The sequence below is a fragment of the Eubalaena glacialis genome, chromosome 12, assembly GCF_028564815.1.
Source record: "Eubalaena glacialis isolate mEubGla1 chromosome 12, mEubGla1.1.hap2.+ XY, whole genome shotgun sequence".
Classification (NCBI taxonomy): domain Eukaryota; kingdom Metazoa; phylum Chordata; class Mammalia; order Artiodactyla; family Balaenidae; genus Eubalaena; species Eubalaena glacialis.
This window is the reverse complement of record NC_083727.1, coordinates 33,611,772-33,634,178: the sequence shown is the minus strand read 5'-3', so window position 1 is coordinate 33,634,178 and position 22,407 is coordinate 33,611,772. Positions and strand designations below refer to the sequence as shown.

At 37.8% G+C, this 22,407-nt stretch overlaps 1 protein-coding gene across 1 annotated transcript in view; it reads left to right on the top strand.

Annotated features, from left to right (window-relative positions):
- LAMA2 (laminin subunit alpha 2) overlaps positions 1-22,407 on the top strand; it is a 627,718-nt gene that overhangs the window by 482,214 nt on the left and 123,097 nt on the right. Inside the window, exon 35 of the mRNA XM_061207556.1 lies at positions 19,501-19,612. Coding sequence (XP_061063539.1) covers positions 19,501-19,612 — 112 coding nt within the window. The remainder of the gene's footprint in view (positions 1-19,500; positions 19,613-22,407) is intronic.

Sequence of the window (22,407 nt, the reverse complement as noted above, 5' to 3'; positions counted from 1 at the left end):
AATTGGCCTGGAATTTAGGGATCCAGTTTGATTATCAAAGAACTTTAAATGACAAAAAATATTGGAGCTAGAAGGTTCTTACAGATTATCTAGTCCATTTTTTTAAGAAGAAATCCCTCAGGCCATGATAGTGAAATGAATTAGCAATGGCCATGTACTTCACCAAATTCAAGGACCTAAGTAGGACCCAGATTCCAGATTCCCACTGGCCCAGTACCATTTCCACCTAACCTGCTGCTGGCTTAGGAGAATTTCCACAGGGAAATCAAATGGGATTCTGAGCACGTAATGCTAAACAATGGCCCTGATGTTACAAGTAGCATACTAAACACTTTTTCAGAATCTCCTACCAGCAATGTGGAATGTACAAATACAGAACAGAGTTTCTTGCCAAATGTAGTTAGATATTAATCAGATTAATGAGTACAGATTGTCTCATATCAATTCAATAATTAACAATTTTGTATTGGTTATGTGAATACACTAAATAAGAATTTTGAAACGGATCATGCCAAAGTAATCTCAATTCAACAGCACATATGAATGTTCACCACATACAAAGCCCAAGCACTAAGTGTTGGCAGATGAAAGATAAAAATGAGGCTCAGTCTGTCTTCAAGGAGGTTGCAATCTCGAGTGGGTGTGTGTGGGGGGGGGGATATAAGCATTTAGGTATGTGAAGGGTAATATGGGACAAGTGCAAGTAAATATGTAACACAGCATGAAATAAAATAAAGGAATGTACCTGAGAAATACACACAAATGGATTAATTTAATATTGTTAAGGGTAACTAGGGAAAATTCCATGGAAAAGGGGCCTTTCATTCATTCATTCATTTAATTAATCCTTACTAAGGGTCAAATATGTTCTAGACACTATAACAGAATGACAGACACTGGGAAAAGAGGTATAAGCAAAACTGACACTGTTGATTACAGCCAAATGATCTGAGCCTTTAATATTATTATTATTATTTATTACTTCTTAACCGACATCCTTTCATCTTTCCAGCAGACTCTCACATACTAAATTTTTTTAAATGGACTTTGTATTTTTGAGAAGTTTAAAGCAAAATTGATTGGAAAATACCGAGATTTCCCATATGCCCCCTGCCCCAAGGCAAGCACAGCCTCCCGCATTATCAACATCCTCCACCAGAGGGATACGTTTGTTCCAATAGATGAAGCTACACTGACGAATCATCATCCCTCAAAGCCTATAGTTTACTTTAGGGTTCACTCTTGGTATTGTACATTCTCTAGATTTTGACAAATGTTTAATGACATGTCTCCACCTTTATAGTATCATTTAGAGTGGTTTCACTGCCCTGAAAGTCCTCCATGGTCTGCCTATTCACCTCTCCCTGTTCCTTAACCCCTGGCAACCACTGATCTTTTTACTGTCTCTGTATATCATATATCATATAGTTGGAGTCATACAGTATGTAACCTTTTCAGATTGGCTTTTTTCACTTAGTAATATACATTTAAGTTTCCTCAATGTCTTTTGATGGCTTGAGAGCTCATTTCTTTTTAGTGCTGGGTAGTATTCCATTTTCTGGATGTACCAAGTTTATTTATCCATTCACCTACTGAAGGACACCTTGGTTGCTTTTAAGCTTTGGCAGTATGAATAAAGCTGCTATAAACATCCAAGTATATAAGTTTTCAATTCATTTGTGTGAAAACCGAAGAGTGCAATTGCTGGGTCATATGGGAAGAGTGTGTTTAGTTTTGTAAGAAATCTCCAAACTGTCTTCCAAAGTGGCTGTACCATTTTGCATTCCCAGCAGCAATGAGTAAGAGTTCCTATTGCTCCAAATCCTCACCAGCATTTGGTGTTGTCAGTGTTCTGAATTTTGGCCATTCTAGTAGGCATGTAGTAGTATCTCATTCTAGTTTTCATTTACAATTCCCTAATGACATATTATGTTGAGCATTTTTATATGCTTATTTGCCATCTGTATATCTTCTTCGGTGAGATGTCTGTTCAGGTCTTGCTATGGAATGAATGTGTGTGTCCTCTCCAAAATTCCTATGTTGAAATCCTAACCCCCAAGGTGATGATATTAGGAGGTGAGGCCTTTGGGAGGTGATTAGGTCATAAAGGCAGAGCCTTCATGAATGGAAGTAGTGCCCTTATAATAGGGACCCCAGAGAGATCCTTTGTCCCTTTTTGCCATGTAGGCACAAAGTGAAAAGACACTACTTATGAACCAGGAAGCAGGCCCTCAACAGACACCTGGGATGCCTGGGATGTGATTTTGTACTTCCCAATCTCCAGAACTGTGAGAAATAAACTCCTGTCATTTATTAGCCACCTAGTGTGTGGTATTTTGCTATAGCAGCCTGAATGAACTAAGACTTTTCTCATTTTTTAATCTAGTTGTTTTTTAAATTATTATTAAATGTTCTTTGTAACAGTTTTTTATTAGCTATGTCTTGCAAATATTTTCCCCCAATCTGTGACTTGCCTTCTCATTCTCTTGACGGTGTCTGTCACAATGCAGAGTTTTTAACTTTAATGAAGACCAGCTTATCAAATATTCCTTTCATCAATTGCTTTGGTGTCGTAACTAAAAAGTCATCACCATACCCAAAGTCATCCAGATTTTATACTGTGTTATCCTGGAGTTTTATAATTTGCATTTTATATTTAGGTCTATTATCCAATTTGAGTTCATTCCAATACTATTTTTTTTTAAACATCTTTATTGAAGTATAATTGCTTTACAATAGTGTGTTAGTTTCTGCTTTATAACAAAGTGAATCAGTTATACATATACATATGTTCCCATATCTCTTCCCTCTTGCATCTCCCTCCCTCCTACCCTCCCTATCCCACTCCTCTAGGTGGTCACAAAGCACCGAGCTGATGTCCCTGTGCTATGCGGCTGCTTCCCACTAGCTATCTATTTTACATTTGGTAGTGTATATATGTCCATGACACTCTCTCACCCTGTCACATCTCACCCCTCCCCCTCCCCATATCCTCAAGTCCATTCTCTAGTAGGTCTGTGTCTTTATTCCCATCTTGCCACTAGATTCTTCATGACCTTTTTTTTTTCCCTTAGATTCCATATATATGTGTTAGCATACTGTATTTGTTTTTCTCTTTCTGACTTACTTCACTCTGTATGACAGACTCTAACTCCATCCACCTCATTACAAATACCTCCATTTCATTTCTTTTTATGGCTGAGTAATATTCCATTGTATATATGTGCCACATCTTCTTTATCCATTCATCCGATGATGGACACTTAGGTTGCTTCCATGTCCTGGCTATTGTAAATAGAGCTGCAATGAACATTTTGGTACATGACTCTTTTTGAATTATGGTTTTCTCAGGGTATATGCCCAGTAGTGGGATTGCTGGGTCGTATGGTAGTTCTATTTTTAGTTTTTTAAGGAACCTCCATACCATTCTCCATAGTGGCTGTATCAATTTACATTCCCACCAACAGTGCAAGAGTGTTCCCTTTTCTCCACACCCTCTCCAGCATTTATTGTTTGTAGATTTTTTGATGATGGCCATTCTGACTGGTGTGAGATGATACCTCATTGTAGTTTTGATTTGCATTTCTCTAATGATTAATGATGTTGAGCATTCTTTCATGTGTCTGTTGGCAATCTGTATATCTTCTTTGGAGAAATGTCTATTTAGGTCTTCTGCCCATTTTTGGATTGGGTTGTTTGTTTTTTTGTTATTGAGCTGCATGAGCTGCTTGTAAATCTTGGAGATTAATCCTTTGTCAGTTGCTTCATTTGCAAATATTTTCTCCCATTCTGAGGGTTGTCTTTTGGTCTTGTTTATGGTTTCCTTTGCTGTGCAAAAGATTTTAAGTTTCATTAGGTCCCATTTGTTTATTTGTGTTTTTATTTCCATTTCTCTAGGGGCTGGGTCAAAAAGGATCTTGCTGTGATTTATGTCATAAGAGTGTTCTGCCTATGTTTTCCTCTAAGAGTTTGATAGTGTCTGGCCTTACACTTAGGTCTTTAATCCATTTTGAGTTTATTTTTGTGTATGGTGTCAGGGAGTGTTCTAATTTCATACTTTTACATGTACCTGTCCAATTTTCCCAGCACCACTTATTGAAGAGGCTGTCTTTTCTCCACTGTATATGCTTGCCTCCTTTATCAAAGATAAGGTGACCATATGTGCGTGGGCTTATCTCTGGGCTTTCTATCCTGTTCCATTGATCTATATTTCTGTTTTTGTGCCAGTACCAAACTGTCTTGATTACTGTAGCTTTGTAATATAGTCTGAAGTCAGGGAGCCTGATTCCTCCAGCTCCATTTTTCGTTCTCAAGATTGCTTTGGCTATTCGGGGTCTTTTGTGTTTCCATACAAATTGTGAAATTTTTTGTTCTAGTTCTGTGAAAAATGCCAGTGGTAGTTTGATAGGGATTGCATTGAATCTGTAGATTGCTTTGGTAGTACAGTCATTTTCACAATGTTGATTCTTCCAATCCAAGAACATGGTATATCTCTCCAGGTATTTGTATCATCTTTAATTTCTTTCATCAGTGTCCTATTATTTTCTGCATACAGGTCTTTTGTCTCCTTAGGTAGGTTTATTCCTAGATATTTTATTCTTTTTGTTGCAATGGTAAACGGGAGTGTTTCCTTAATTTCTCTTTCAGATTTTTCATCATTAGTATATAGGAATGCAAGAGATTTCTGTGCATTAATTTTGTATCCTGCTACTTTACCAAATTCATTGATTAGTTCTAGTAGTTTTCTCGTAGCATCTTTAGGATTCTCTATGTATAGTATCATGTCATCTGCAAACAGTGACAGCTTTACTTCTTCTTTCCGATTTGGATTCCTTTTATTTCTTTTTCTTCTCTGATTGCTGTGGCTAACACTTCCAAAACTATGTTGAATAATAGTGGTGAGAGTGGGCAACCTTGTCTTGTTCCTGATCTTAGTGGAAATGGTTTCAGTTTTTCACCATTGAGGACAATGTTGGCTGTGGGTTTGTCATATATGGCCTTTATTATGTTGAGGAAAGTTCCCTCTATGCCTACTTTCTGCAGGGCTTTTATCATAAATGGGTGTTGAATTTTGTCAAAAGCTTTCTCTGCATCTATTGAGATGATCATATGGTTTTTCTCCTTCAATTTGTTAATATGATGTATCACGTTGATTGATTTGCGTATATTATAGAATCCTTGCATTCCTGGAATAAACCCCACTTGATCATGGTGTATAATCCTTTTAATGTGCTGTTGGATTCTGTTTGCTAGTATTTTGTTGAGGATTTTTGCATCTATGTTCATCAGTGATATTGGCCTGTAGTTTTCTTTCTTTGTGACATCTTTGTCTGGTTTTGGTATCAGGGTGATGGTGGCCTCGTAGAATGAGTTTGGGAGTGTTCCTCCCTCTGCAATATTTTGGAAGAGTTTGAGAAGGATAGGTGTTAGCTCTTCTCTAAATGTTTGATAGAATTCGCCTGTGAAGCCATCTGGTCCTGGGCTTTTGTGTGTTGGAAGATTTTTAATCACAGTTTCAATTTCAGTGCTTGTGATTGGTCTGTTCATATTTTCTATTTCTTCCTGGTTCAGTCTCGGCAGGTTGTGCATTTCTAAGAATTTGTCCATTTCTTCCAGGTTGTCCATTTTATTGGCATAGAGTTGCTTGTAGTAATCGCTCATGATCATTTGTATTTCTGCAGTGTCAGTGGTTACTTCTCCTTTTTCATTTCTAATTCTATTGATTTGAGTCTTCTCCCTTTTTCTCTTGATGAGTCTGGCTAATGGTTTATCAATTTTGTTTATCTTCTCAAAGAACCAGCTTTTAGTTTCATTGATTTTTGCTATTGTTTCCTTCATTTCTTTTTCATTTATTTCTGATCTGATCTTTATGATTTCTTTCCTTCTGCTAGCTTTGGGGTTTTTTTGCTCTTCTTTCTCTAATTGCTTTAGGTGCAAGGTTAGGTTGTTTATTCAAGATGTTTCCTGTTTCTTGATGTAGGCTTGTATTGCTATAAACTTCCCTCTTAGAACTGCTTTTGCTGCATCCCATAGGTTTTGGGTCGTCGTGTCTCCATTGTCATTTGTTTCTAGGTATTTTTTGATTTCCCCTTTGATTTCTTCAGTGATCACTTCGTTATTAAGTAGTGTATTGTGTAGCCTCCATGTGTTTGTATTTTTTACAGATCTTTTCCTGTAATTGATATCTAGTCTCATAGCGTTGTGGTCGGAAAAGATACTTGATACGATTTCAATTTTCTTAAATTTACCAAGGCTTGATTTGTGACCCAAGATATGATCTATCCTGGAGAATGTTCCATGAGCACTTGAGAAAAATGTGTATTCTGTTGTTTTTGGGTGGAATGTCCTATAAATATCAATTAAGTCCATCTTGTTTAATGTATCATTTAAAGCTTGTGTTTCCTTATTTATTTTCATTTTGGATGATCTGTCCATTGGTGAAAGTGGGGTGTTAAAGTCCCCTACTATGATTGTGTTACTGTCGATTTCCCCTTTTATGGCTGTTAGTATTTGCCTTATGTATTGAGGTGCTCCTATGTTGGGTGTATAAATATTTACAATTGTTATACCTTCCTCTTGGATCGATCCCTTGATCATTATATAGTGTCCTTCTTTGTCTCTTGTAATAGTCTTTATTTTAAAGTCTATTTTGTCTGATATGAGAATTGCTACTCCAGCTTTCTTTTGATTTCCATTTGCATGGAATATCTTTTTCCATCCCCTCACTTTCAGTCCGTATGTGTCTCTAGGTCTGAAGTGGGTCTCTTGTAGACAGCATATATATGGGTCTTGTTTTTGTATCCATTCACCCAGTCTGTGTCTTTTGGTGGGAGCATTTAATCCATTTACATTTAAGATAATTATCGATATGTATGTTCCTATTCCCATTTTCTTAAATGTTTTGGGTTTGTTATTGTAGGTGTTTTCCTTCTCTTGTGTTTCTTGCCTAGAGAAGTTCCTTTAGCATTTGTCGTAAAGCTGGTTTGGTGGTGCTGAACTCTCTCAGCTTTTGCTTGTCTGTAAAGGTTTTAATTTCCCCATCAAATCTGAATGAGATCCTTGCTGGGTAGAGTAATCTTGGTTGTAGGTTTTTCTCCTTCATCACTTTAAGTATATCCTGCCACTCCCTTCTGGCTTGCAGAGTTTCTGCTGAAAGATCAGCTGTTAACCTTATGGGGATTCCCTTGTGTGTAATTTGTTGTTTTTCCCTTGCTGCTTTTAATATCTTTTCTTTATATTTAATTGATAGTTTGATTAATATGTGACATGGCGTGTTTCTCCTTGGATTTATCCTGTATGGGACTCTCTGTGCTTCCAGGACTTGATTAACTATTTCCTTTCCCATATTAGGGAAGTTTTCAACCATAATCCCTTCAAATATTTTCTCAGTCCCTTTCTTTTTCTCTTCTTCTTCTGGGACCCCTATAATTCGAATGTTGGTGCGTTTAATGTTGTCTCAGAGGTCTCTGAGACTGTCCTCAGTTCTTTTCATTCTTTTTTCTTTATTCTGCTCTGCAGTAGTTATTTCCACTATTTTATCTTCCAGGTCACTTATCCATTCTTCTGCCTCAGTTATTCTGCTATTGATCCCATCTAGAGTATTTTTAATTTCATTTATTGTGTTTTTCATCGTTGCTTGGTTCCTCTTTAGTTCTTCTAGGTCCTTGTTAAATGTTTCTTGCATTTTGTCTATTCTATTTCCAAGATTTTGGATCATCCTTACTATCATTATTCTGAATTCTTTTTCAGGTAGACTGCCTATTTCCTCTTCATTTGTTAGGTCTGGTGTGTTTTGACCCTGCTCCTTCACCTGCTGTGTGTTTTTTTGTCTTCTCATTTTGCTTATCTTACTGTGTTTGGGGTCTCCTTTTCACAGGGTGCAGGTTCGTAGTTCCCGTTGTTTTTGGTATCTGTCCCCAGTGGCTAAGGTTGGTTCAGTGGGTTGTGTAGGCTTCCTGGTGGAGGGGACTAGTGCCTGTGTTCTGGTGGATGAGGTTGGATCTTGTCTTTCTGGTGGGCACGTCCACGTCTGGTGGTGTGTTTTGGGGTGTCTGTGGCCTTATTATGATTTTAGGCAGCCCCTCTGCTAATGGATGGGGCTGTGTTCCTGTCTTGCTAGTTGTTTGGCATAGGGTGTCCAGCACTGTAGCTTGCTGGTCGTTGAGTGAAGCTGGGTCTTGATGTTGAGATGGAGATCTCTGAGAGATTTTCGCCGTTTGGTATTACGTGGAGCTGGGAGGTCTCTTGTGGACCAGTGTCCTGAAGTTGGCTCTCCCACCTCAGAGGCACAGCCCTGATGCCTGGCTGGAGCACCAAGAGCCTTTCATCCACACGGCTCAGAATAAAAGGGAGAAAAAATGGAAAGAAAGAAAGAAAGAGGATAAAATAAAATAAAATAAAGCTATTATAATAAAAAATAAGAAAAAATTATTAAGAATAAATTTATTAAGAAAAAAATTTTTAATTTTTAAAAATAGATTTATTAATTTTTTATAATATAAAATAAGAAAAAAATTAAGAAAAAATTCATTAAGAAAAAAAATTTTTAATTTTTTAAAATAAAAAATATGAAAAAACTTATTAAAAATTTTTTTTAATTTTTAAAAATAGAAAATAAGGAAAAAATTATTAAGAAAACATTTATTAGGAAAAAAAATTTTTTAAGTAAAAAAAAAAAACAAACAAACAAAAAAAACAAACGGACGGACCTAACCCTAGGACTAATGGTGAAAGCAAAGCTATACAGACAAAATCTCCCCCAGAAGCATACACATATACACTCACAAAAAAAGGAAAAGGGGAAAAATTAATATATCCTGCTCCCAAAGTCCACCTCCTGAATTTGGGTTGATTCGTTGTCTACTCAGGTATTCAACAGATGCAGGCACATCAAGTTGTTTGTGGAGCTTTAATCCGCTGCTCCTGAGGCTGCTGGGAGAGATTTCCCTTTCTCTTCTTTGTTCGCACAGCTCTCGGGGTTCAGCTTTGGATTTGGACCCGCCTCTGCATGTAGGTCGCCTGAGGGCGTCTGTTCCCCGCCCAGACAGGACGGGGTTAAAGGAGCAGCTGATTCGGGGGCTCTGGCTCACTCAGGCTGGGGGGAGGGAGGGGTATGGAGGCGGGGCGAGCCTGCGTGCACAGCAGAGGCCGGCGTGACGTTGCAGCAGCCTGAGGCGCGCCGTGCATTCTCCCGGGTAAGTTTTCCCTGGATCACGGGACCCTGGCAGTGGCGGGCTGCACGGGCTCCCGGGAGGGGCGGTGTGGAGAGTGACCTGTGCTTGCACACAAGCTTCTTGGTGGCAGCAGCAGCAGCCTTAGCGTCTCATGCCCGTCTCTGGGGTCCGCGCTGATAGCCGCGGCTCGCGCCCATCTCTGGAGCTCGTTTAGGCGGTGCTCTGAATCCCCTCTCCTTGCGCGCCTCGAAACAAAGAGGCAAGAAAAAGTCTCTTGCCTCTTCAGCAGCTGCAGACTTTTTCCCGGACTCCCTCCCGGCTAGCTGTGGTGCGCTAGACCCTTCAGGCTGTGTTCACGCAGCCAACCCCAGTCCTCTCCCTGCGATCCGACCGAAGCCCGAGCCTCAGCTCCCAGCCCCCGCCCGCCCCGGCGGGTGAGCAGACAAGCCTCTCGGGCTGGTGAGTGCTGGTCGGCACCGATCCTCTGTGCGGGAATCTCTCCACTTTGCCCTCCGCACCCCTGTGGCTGCGCTCTCCTCCGTGGCTTCGAAGCTTCCCCCCTCTGCCACCCGCAGTCTCCGCCCGCGAAGGGCCTTCCTAGTGTGTGGAAACCTTTCCTCCTTCACAGCTCCCTCCCACTGGTGCAGGTCCTGTCCCTATTCTTTTGTCTCTGTTTTTTCTTTTTTCTTTTGCCCTACCCAAGTACGTGGGGATTTTCTTGCCTTTTGGGAGGTCTGACGTTTTCTGCCAGCGTTCAGTGGGTGTTCTGTAGGAGTTGTTCCACATGTAGATGTATTTCTACTGTATCTGTGGGAAGGATGGTGATCTCCGCGTCTTACTCTTCCGCCATCTTGCCGGGGGACCCCCAATACTATTTTTTAATAAACTTTTTTATTTTAAAATAGTTTTAGATTTTCAGAGAAGTTGTTGCAAAGATAGTACAGAGATTTCCCATATACTCCATACCCACTTTCCCCTACTGTTAATATCTTGGTATGATATATCTATCACAACTAATGTACTAATATTGATTATTATTATTAACTAAAGACTCTGCTTTTTCTTCAGTTTTACTTAATGTCCTTTTATTGTTTCAGGATCCTATCCAGGATATTACATTAAGTCATCATGTCTTCTTAGGCTATGGCTTCTAGAATGTGGCAGTTTCTTAGACTTTCCTTGTTTTTGATGATTTTGACAGTTTTGACAAGTTCATGTATTTTGTAGGATGTCCCTCAGTTGGGGTTTGCCTCATGTTTTTCTCATGATTAGAATAGACATATAGGTTTTTTGGGGGAAGACCATAGAGATAATGTATCATTTTATCATGTCATATTAAGAACCCATGCAATCAATATGTCTTATTACTGTTGATGTTGATCTTGATCACCTGACTGAGGTAGCATTTGCCAGATTTCTCCACTGGAAAATTACTCTTTTTCCCCCTTTCCACACTTCAATACCATTTTTATCTGCCCATTCTTCAGATTTTGTAACATAAAAAGCCTAGAAATAAGACTTCTAAAAGTAAATATCTCCTTGATAAAGTGAGGATGGGGAGGAAATAGAAATCCTCACGTATTTATTAACTTTGTCCCCACCAGAAACAGGACTGTCATGGAGACCTTCAATATTCAAGTCAAAATGATCAATTATTTCTTTGCCGGTGGTCAATCAGCGTGATAATCAAAAGGTATATTGATACACATGTAATCATAACTAGAGGGCTAGATGACATAAATATCCACTAATATTGGCTGAGACCCCCCAGTACCTTTATCTCACAGCCATGAATGATTCAGCAGTTGGGCCCAGAGTATAAGTGCAGGGGCCATGACTTCCTATTATCCATGGCTACGTTAGAGGAGATAGTGCCTAAACTAGGAGTGCACATTAGAGTTACGTGGTGCCCAGTCTCACCCCCAAAGGTTGTGATGTATTTGGTCTGAGGCACAGTATGAACACTGGGACTTTCAAGAGCTTCCAGATGATTCTGATGTCAGCCAAGATTGAAAACTACGGTGAGCCTAGAGGTACCCGGTGCTTCCGGCTCCCTTTCCTCTGGAAAGTGCTTTCACTGCTACAGCCAATCTTTTTGAGAATCCTTTTCTCTACTTTGTTAGCTGGCGAGTCACTTTATGACTAATACATTCTTTATGTTTGTTAAAACATCTGGCGAGTCTGATCCTGCATAGCTGGTGTGAGCTGCCTTCTGTCCTTCAAGTGCTTGTATATTTTGTGCTTATCTTTTTCATGAAGCAATTTAGTTCTCTAATAGCCCTTGGTAAAGAGAATAATATTCCTCCCCCAGATTAACATTTTAAACATTTATTTTATATAATTTAATGTCAAATATTACATAAGCAAAATGTTGCATAATCATGTATCTTTTTCAATGTATTTTAATTTATTGTCATTCCATTTCCCCCTTGGAATATAAGTTTTTTGAATACGGCAATCATATGTTACATATTCATACTGTCAGACACTATGATTAGTGTGGAATATTGAGATGCTTTTTGATGACAACTCCATATACCTCTGTAGCTACTGTCCTTACCTCCCTCTTTCATTTCACAGCCAAATTTTTTCAAAGACTTGGTCTGCTTTCACTTCGCACTCCACTGTAGTATAGATTTCCACTCCCAGCCTGCTACTAAAACTATTTCAACAAGGGAATCAGTGACAAGCTGGTCACTAAATCCAGTGGAAACTTTAATTTACTTGGACTTCCTACAGCAATTGCCACTTTTGACCCTATCTTCCTTCTTAACATACTCTCCTCTCTGCTTTTATCTTAATTCTCAGACCTTTCATTTTCAAGCTCTTCCTCTGCCCATCCCTCAAAAGTCGATTATCTTGGGGTCCAGTCCTCAGTCCACACCTCTTCTCACTTGTAAACCCTCTCTTTTGGCTTCAATCTCCACATATATGTTTATGATTAATAAGTCCATATTCTCAAGACAGACTTCATTCTCCTGTTTCAGTCCTATGTACCTAACTATCAACTGGACATCTCAAATTAAACTCACCATCTTCCTCTTAAAACCCATACTTTCTTCTATTTAGAACACCTCAATGATTTATCCTCCAATATTTACCAGTCTCCCAAAATAGAACTGAATGGTTGCTCTTCATTCTACCCCAACCCAATTCAGAGGTCTTCTATTACCTCTCTTCCTAAGTTTTATCTAACTCCAAACAATTATTATTCCTATGGCAGAGTGAACTTTCTAAATCACAGATCTGATCACATCACTCTCCTCCTTCAAATTCTCCATTTTGTTCATTGACATGTGATGCTCTTTCCTCATGATCTTAATTCCTCAGCCTCATCTCTTCCCCAACTCATGCTCTGGTTATCTGGACCCTGATGCATTGAACATATAAGCCAGAAACCTAGAAATCTTCTTTGATGCCACTGTCTTCCTTCTCATCCCCACTTATTTAACCCTTTACCAAATACAGTGGGTTCCACTTCTGTGTATAGATCTCATCTTCACTACCCTACTCTCATCCAGCCCTTAGTCTGTGATTACCACATTAGCTTTCTAGCTAGTCCTGCTTTTATTCTTATTTTCCTTCTGATTGTTCTCCAAGGTATAGCCAGAATGCACTTTTGCTATCCCAAATTTGAACATGTCACCCTAGTGCTTAAACTCATCCCCCTGGCTTCTCATTGCTCTTCAGGTAAAGGCCAAAGTCTCACTTTGGCCACATCTCACACCACTTTGACCCTGGCCATCTGTACTCCAGCCATGGTATCCTTGAGTTACTTTGTCCCACAGAGCCTTTCCGGACATGTTTTCTTTAGCCTTGAAGTAAATCACTTCCTCCTACATCTTGTTAACTTCTGTTAGTTCCAATTCACTTTCTAAACCTCAGCTCCTCGAAGTCTACCGCAAGTCTTCTGTGATATTCCAGGTGTGATGTGATTCCTCTTATAATTGTGTTATACCACTGTGCTTTTTCTTCAGTTTGTGGTTATAATTTATTTTCATGATCATTAAGCAAATACCTCTCTATCCCACCAGACTATACACTCCAAAAGAGCAAGAATTGTGGGGTTTTTTTCCCCTTACCACAATATCACCAATATCATGTATATAGTAGGTGTTCAGTCAATATTTGTTTAATTAATTAATTAACTAATTGTGAATAATTTTAAAAATAGCATAAAAATAAATGAAAGGTATAGAAACCCACAATAAGCATTAATTTTGAATTTCTCTAAAATGCACTAAAATCAGGCATATAATTATATTCAGTTGAATATTTTGCTTTCTTTGATAAACATCTCTTAACTGTTTATATTTCATAAGGGGTGAATGCAATGTAATAGACTGAACTATATAAAATATCAAAATTTAGCTTTATCTACCTTGTCTCTTACTGTATATTGAAAATCAAATTTAAATGAAGATGAGGCATTTCCAAAATGATGAAACTAGTTTTTAAATGATTTAAGTGCCTACTATATATATATAATAAACACACACATATATATATATTTACAATGCCTTATTTCTAGTTTTAAAAGGTTTAAGTTGCCAACATGTTTTTCATTTCTGCTATTATATTTTAAAAGAGAGAGAGAATTTGTAGAGACGTGGATAGACCTAGAGACTGTCATACAGAGTGAAGTAAGTCAGAAAGAGAAAAATAAATATCGTATATTAACGCATATATGTGGAATCTAGAAAAATGGTACAGATGAACTGTTTTGCAAGGCAGAAATAGACACACAGATGTAGAGAACAAACGTATAGACACCAAGGGGGGAAAGTGGAGGTGGTGGTGGTGGTGGGAAGAATTGGGAGATTGGGATTGACATGTATACACTAATATGTATAGAATAGATAGTAAGAAGTTGCTGTACAAAAAATAAGTAAATAAAATAAAATTTTTAAAAAAGAGAGAGAGATAATGTATAATAAATCACACTTGTTTATTTGGAACTTTCAAAACTGACCCCTGAAATATTTAAGGAGAAATTTCACATAGAACTGACTTATTATCATTCCCCAGGGTCAGTTGATTGTCTCTCTCCTTGTGTGCTGTCTGTCCCAGTAGCTTGTCCTAGTACTTCACTGACCCTAGTACTTCAAAAATATATAGAACCGGTAGTGTTTGAAGATGACCCTAAAGAATATCATGTAAATGATTAGATCTCAAATTTAAATTTAGCAGAAAACCTCTGCAAATGCAAAGGTGGATGGCATCTAAGCAATGTTGTCTACTCAGTAGTTAGATTTGCTCCATTAGATTCTAGTTTTAACATAAAGAAGGCGGAAAATGAAAGACACTAGTAATATCCAACCAAGAAAATTATGGGCAGATTTCAAGAGGCACAGTGAGAAATGCTTGAGCTAAAGTAAGAAAGTAACAGCTACATTGTTCAGAAGTAAATGAATGTGTGCCTAATGGTAATGCGTGCTGCCTAGATATAATACTCAAAAAAAACCCACAAAGAAAATAAAAGGAAAAATTACCTAGTTGAGTGAACTTGAATGTAAAAAAAGATAATCAAAGGTAAGAAAGATACATGCAAAGCAGTGTGTGAGCTATCATTTACAAAGGAACACTGGAAATATGTAGAACAGAGGTAAGAGAAAGTAAAAATAAGAAAATCTAAGATAGAGAATGAAAGGAAGATTGTACAACATATTAGGATAAATGAGAAGACATTTGTCAAATACTCAAAGGACAAGATAATAGTGAGTTAGAAGGAAGCTGACTAAGGGATGGGGATGGCAATTTAATAAAATACAAGAAGAGCCAAACTGAATCAGGCAGACAGCTCCTATCATGTACTATTTAGCCTTCATCTGTAACATTATCAATAGCCTGTCCTGGATGAAACTGAGTTTTGTAAATTTCACTTTTTACAATCTATTACCACTCCCCATAGGTGATAGTGTATTTGTAATTGCCTTCCTTTATGGAGTCTCTCCTGGGTGGTTTTGACAAGGTGACTCTTCAACTTCATTACTGTGTAATGAGACAGGATTTTTTTTTTTTTTTTTTAACCACGCCGCACGGCATGTGGGATCCTAGTTCCCCGACCAGGGATCAAACCTGCACCCCCTGCATTGGAAGGCAGAGTCTTAACCACTGGACCACCAGGGAAGTCCCGAGACATGATTTTTTTTTAATGTATCTATATAATGTTCTGATATGGATTTTTAAATATGTTTACTAAAACCTAAAGCTTATGCACTTAAAATACATAAAAGCTGGAGCCATGTCCCTCCTCCCACCCAGAATGCTTAACTTTTTCAAGTATCTTCCTAGTCCTCCTGAATGTTAGCCAAACATAAGTTAATGTTTAATACAGACAGCATACAAGGCTGTGAGCCAGAAAATTTGTGTCTTGTCCCCTATGTCCTATATGTGTGAGTTCAGATAAGTCACTTAACCTCTTCATACCTTCATCCTCACCAGTGTGAAAATAGGGATCATGTCCTCTATGTATCTCTAAAGGCAGGAAGAGTAAACGAAACACAAGAGTATTGTCAGCCCTCTGAACACGCATATCAATCTGGGGTTCAGCTGAGCCTGACTGTGTAACCCGCTTCTTAGAGTGCTAATATCATAAGTCAATGCCTTTTGGTCCAGGAATCTCACATCTCCTCCTCTCCTGGAGTGCAGCCAAGAGAAGAAGCTCTTTTTGTCTGTGCAGAAGGAAGGCTATCTTCTCCCTTAGTAAGTACTGTGCTGGCCATAAAGATTTCTGCCCACCCCCGGCCCCTACCTCCACTCACCCCCACCAGCGTGGTATTTGGTGTGCAATCGCAGGCTAGTTTTGAATTACCAGAAGGCCAGTGACTAGAATGCAGCGTGGTTGGGACCAGAGGCGCTCAGGTCTGGCTCTCCTCCTAAGCACTCAGCTGTAGCCCTTCAGCAGCAGCTTCCTATAAGGCTCTGAAAAATGTCCAGAAAAAATGCCCAGCCATCCACATTCACTGGTAAGCAAAACACCAGGCATATGGCCAGTTTGAACGGTATCAGAAAGGCATATGGAAAGAGATTTTTCTTTCTCCAACAGGCTTTAGAACTTCAAAGGGATAGTTTGTTGGGTTATTATTACATCAGTCAATCACCCATCATCCTTGACCCCCTACAGTTTGCCAGGCACTGTGCCTGGCACTCGGAGGAATAAAAATGAGATAAGACATAACCCTAGCCCCCAAGGATTGCGATTCAATAGATATGATGAAACACCTAAAAAAATAATTACCCACAACAGTCATGAATAGTGGTAATGATAGTTGTTTTTGAAAATCTAAGAAAGGAGCGTATGGGTCAAAATCATTGGGGATGCCTTCACAGAGAAGGTGAAGTTGGAAGCGAATCATCTTGGGGGCTGGATTTATTTTGGATAATTGGAGAGGAGTTAGGGAGCAATAGTATGAACAAAGCTTTTTCTGGGAATGTTCCTGGAAAGGTAGGCAATAAGTAGGCAATAAGAAGGGCAATAATGGGGCTTCCCTGGTGGCGCAGTGGTTGAGAATCTGCCTGCCAATGCAGGGGACACGGGTTCGAGCCCTGGTCTGGGAAGATCCCACATGCTGCGGAGCAACTGGGCCCATGAGCCACAATTACTGAGCCTGCGCGTCTGGAGCCTGTGCTCCACAACAAGAGAGGCTGCGATAGTGAGAGGCCCGCGCACCGCTATGAAGAGTGGACCCCGCTCGCCGCAACTAGAGAAAGCCCTCGCACAGAAACGAAGACCCAACACAGCCAAAAATAAATAAATAAATTAAAAAAAAAAAAAAAGAATGGCAATAATGTTGACAAGATTAGTTAGGAAATTGTTTAGTCATATATTTAACAACATTCATTCAATGTTTGCTGTAAGTGAGACATCATACTAGAAGCTGGATATAAAGTGATGAGCAAACAGACCAAGTTTTTGTCCTCTTAGAGCTTACTTTTTAGTCAGGCAGCCATTACATAGGTATGCCAGCACGTAAATAGTAATTCTAAAATGCATGGAGCTATGAAGGAAATATTCTTCTGCAGGAAGTTGAGAAACCTAGATAGGTGCCCTGGGGATGGCCACACCAAGAAGAGATACTTATTAAACTGAAAGCTGATGGATGACAAAGATCCAGCCACTAAAGTGTTGAGCAGAAGCTCATTCCAGGCAAAGGCAACAGAATATGAGAAGACCCTAAGAAGGGAAGAGATTGGCATATTACGTATAAAAGGAAGCCAGGGAAGCTGATTGCGTAGGGTCTTCATTATAACATTTTTGACTTATTTCTTATCGTGGGTCATGTAGAATTCTTCACATCTAAATACTGGAGTACTCATGTTATTGATACTGAGTGTGTTAACAATGACTCTTACACAGTTTTGTATAAATTAATTTGATAAGTAGAAGTCAAGGCAATGAATATTATCTTGATCATCCAGAATTTTAAAAGGAGAGTGTATCAGTATACATTTATTTTCAAGAAATTAGATGCTTTGAGCATACAAGAGTTGGAAAGCTCGAATGTATGAGTATTTATGGGAATTATTACCTTTTAGTAATGTAAATAAGATACTGATGAAGCAAGAAATAAATTTTAGTTCAAATTATAATGTATATTTTCTGTATAGTAAGTGATACTAGTGCTGGTGGTATATTAATTCTTAAGATATTGAAAGATGATAATAATGTAGATCAAATCCCTTATAGTATTCTGTGATATATGAAAATAGTAGAGATATTATAGAACACAGTAAAATCCAGACTAGACAAACATCTAAAGCAGTTTAGATGACCAACATCTTAAGCAGCTGACCTTAGTAATTCAAAAGCAACATTTTAAAAATTACGTGAGCATACATTTGTGTGGTGTGTATGTGTAAAGAATTTCTTGACCCAACTGGACCTCGAATTTAAAAGTGAAAATAATTCCACTATTAATGTTTTGGAAGAGTTAATCCAGAGCATTCTAATATATTGATTAACATACGCCAAATCATTTTGTATATATACTGAAACTATAAAGAGGAATTTTTTTAACTTCCATTGGATTCTTTTCCTTTCATTCTTTTATTTGTGGTGATAACATTTGAAGGTTGAGAAATTAGATGATAATGGTTGGACTTTATATTCTACCTTTCATTTAAAACCTTGAAAACTTTCATGAATTAAACCTCTTATTGCCCCCTGGGAAATCATAAAATGCACTATAATTCCTGCAGCACCTCCTACCATGTTCTGTGCTGGCCAGACATTTAGTTCTATCTTAACTTCTATTTAAAATCCGTTTATGTATAAAACAATTTAGATTCTCTGGGCATGTCTAAAATGCAAGCACTCTGGTACAAGATTGTGGAGTATTAATACTCTGCCAGCTTGAACCTTTATTTAAATTGTATTGAGGCAGTTTGTGATTCTTTGATTCATTTTCTGTAGTTAGATTATCCCTATTTTTTAGAAAAGGAAGTCATGTTTATTAGCATATGCATACACATTAAAAAATGAAGTATAAACCTATTACAAGGTGCTCTAAGCCTTGTAGTATCTGAAACTTGTAATGTTACACATGCCATTTGATTACATATGGTATATCTTAACTATGAACACATTAAATGGATTCCATTGTGTCAAATGATATTTTCAATGTGAATAAGGGTGAAACAATATGAAGACGATCTTTGGGAGGTGGGGCTGTTGTAGAGTTCTGTTCTATTTTGTTGACAGTAATATATGGTCCTGTGATTACTGGAATCTTTTTTGGTGATGTCATATGGGAAAAGTTAACATTTATTCTTCTTTAACATTTTACTAGATCTTTACAGTGTTATAAAGCAAGCATTTACTACTTAGTAGCTAAGCATTCCCTTTCTTTGTTTCTTTAATTAATGTATTGATCTAAACCAAATCTACAGGATCAAGCTGATTGAGACAGGTTGTCTGTGCCTCTTTCGAGAGATCATTGCTACACTCCACACTTTTTCAGTAAATAAAATATGGGCAAAACTGCAACATGTGCAGGCTGAAGAATCCATTAAAGACTTTTGGCAATAGTACCTTAAAAATATTTCAAAAATAATTCTGCTTTATGGCTTCTTCTGTGCCATTGCGTACAACGAGGGTTTTAAAAAGACCAAATACAGCTCTCTGATTTCCATTTAATGGAAGAAGTAATAAAGTTTGATTGTATATTTGAGCACAGGGCGTCATTTCCAGTCCATCTGATCAATAATTCATCAATTTTCTTTGGCTCAAAGTAATATTTGAAAGAAGATGCAGCCGGTGAGAGCTTATCTAGCTGTAGCTTCATCATCTCTATTAATTATGCTTTTCCCGAATTTGGTTCATTAGGCTACCAAAGTGACAGCAGATGGCGAGCAAACTGGGCAGGATGCAGAGAGGACCAACATGAGAGCAGACTCCTTAGGAGAATTCATTAAGGACCTGGCCCAGCATGCAGAAGGTATTAGAAAAGTCACAATTTAATCATTATTTCTCCTAACAGGAAAAGAAAAAAAGGATTGCACAGGACTGGAATTTCTCTAGTAAGAGATGACATTTCTAAATTTGAGGGTTGGATTTTTAAAAAGTTTTTTGATCAAGATATTCAAGGGCATTATCAACTGAGAATCTACAGCCTACAGTGTTAAATTTGTGACAGAAGTCAGTGAATTAGGAATTATGAGTACAAAATAGCAGTAAATTGAATGCATTCCTTTATGAATGCTCTGATCCTTGAGGAATGGCTATTGTGATCACATATGATTAAATTAGTTAATGGGCAACTTATCCTCTGCTATGGTGCTGTTTTTGTATTCAGAACTATTTAAAAGATCCTTGATTTTAAAAAAAAAAAAGTTAATTTTATCATTCTGCTCAGTACCTTAAAGCAGCACTTTAATTTCTCAAAATGGCTTTTAAATACTTGGTACCGGTTTTTAATGAACATCTGTTGCTTGGGATTTGGATGTGCTACCTTACCAGAAGCTCTACTGCATTTAGTCCACAATTCTCAAGGAGTTAGTTCTTGGCATCTACCAATCTGATTTGAGAACCAAAGTGGAAGCCATTTTTAGGCAAAAGCCCAGACTAAGAAACTCAAAGAAAACAGATAATGCAAAAAGAAAAAAAAAAAAAAAAACCCTCAGAAAACAAAACAACAACAAAACATTAGTTCTTAAATATCTACTAATATATAATAAACATGCATGCATGTTGAGAAAATAGGAAAAAATGTTTTCTTTTTGCTTTAAAAATAAAACATTTTTATTGCTCTATAATGTTATACATTTTAGATACTTTGCTTTCTAATATAGCCAAATAAATCAGGATGTGAGAACCTTCAAGGCATATCCTGACAGGTCAGTCTTAGGAATCACTGGCCAAGAAGAGACAGAAACTTCCAAAGATTCCCCACAGCAAGAAACAACAGAGTTTTAATCTGAGGCATAATCTCAGGCAAGACATGTCAGGATCCAAAACAGAAGTTACTCCTACCAAAAAAATCTCAGTTAATTCGTTGTGGTTTCTCCTCTGCTAGACGAAGTTGTTGTCCTTTCCCTGTTTTTATTTTCCAGTAATGTTATTTGAAAGTGTCCACCCTCCCTTCCCCCCACCAAAAAAATCCCATTGCAGATAGAGCAGATTCACTCTACCTGGATCCCTGAAGACATTAGTCAGTACTCCAGGGACTTTCCTTTTCCTTCCAACTCAGTCTCAAACACTAACACCCAGCAGCCTATCCTGGGAACTAATCTTGATCATTTCAATCAAACGTTGCTACCTAAGAATAAATCCTAATACACGTTTCCGATAGACTCCAGTACCAGCACTGCCTACTTTATCTACATCTTTGTGCGTGCCACAAAGGCACCAGCAGGGGGCAGAGTGGAGATGATATTTAACCCAGGCTTGGCTCACCATCCACAATCTATCAATCAAAGAAAGGGGTTATGTCATCAAAGGTGTCTCCCATTTCCTACATTGTGCATCAGTCAGGTGGTCTGGCTGTGTCTGTCCAAATGGGGCACCTTTTTCTAATTCATGGGAAGTGCCATGTGGATAGCTGTGATCCTATACCCGAGGACAATGTGAATACTACTCTCTTCTTCCACCAGGTACTAACGTAAATGATAACAAAAATGGTAACCACAGCTCTTTGTAAAAGAACTTTGATAGAATTAATCTATTAAAATTTCATGAAAATTCAAATTTGAATATGCCAGAGTTAAATCATAAAGGGTTTACATATATATAACAAGGCTTGGATGTCTAGGGGATTTTTTTAAAAAAGAAAACTCACTAAAAACTTTGAGTTATGCAACATACCTATACTTTTTTTTCCCCCTCTCGAAACTATAATAATGGTGGATAATCATCAGTGTTTTTATTTTTATTAGTGGTAATAAATTGCTGTGGGAAAAGTGCATGCTTCAGCCTGGCATTTGTCTATTTCAGTTTACTTTTTAGATAGATGAAATACCTTACTCATACTATATTCCATTATAAGTCATAGCCTCTATATAGAAATCAACTTCTATTAATCTAAGGCATTCTTATCTCACTATAATTTTATAAAGTCTATTGTGCTGTGACTCCTGATTCAATCATGAATAAACTATATTTTATTCCACACACTATTAGAATTAATGAGTGAATGTATATAAACCCATTAGCATATGTTCTGATATATAATAGGACTTAAGAAATGCTGGACACCCTTCTTTCCTGTTCTTCAGGTCACAATAGTATTAGTCATTCGTGATAAATGTACCCATTATAGGATATTTTTCTCAGGTTCAGCATGAAAAACAGCTTTGCTTCTCCTGAGGAATTTATTTATTTAGTTTGTATGTTATAGATACTGTATACCTCTTAAAATACTCCTTTTTATCCTGATGCATTGGCTACTAAGATACTTAACACTAGATTTAGGATCCACTGCCCTGGACATTACAGCATGCCTGTCTGTCTAGTAACTCTTTGCCTGATTTACATTAATTTTTTTTATCTTTGCCCCATTTCCTTTATATTTATTTTATCTTGTTTTAAAGATATTTTAAAATGACTTTAAATTCCCTTTGTAATAAGTTAGAAAGAAAAGATAATTAAAATTAAAAGATGTGTTTATGTTGCAAGTATTTTTAATACTGTTGAGAACATACTGAAGTGATAGTGTATATCTTGGGATAATAGACTACATAACACATTTATCTTTAGTTTAAAAGTACTCAGAGAAGTTCCAAATTCCATGTATAG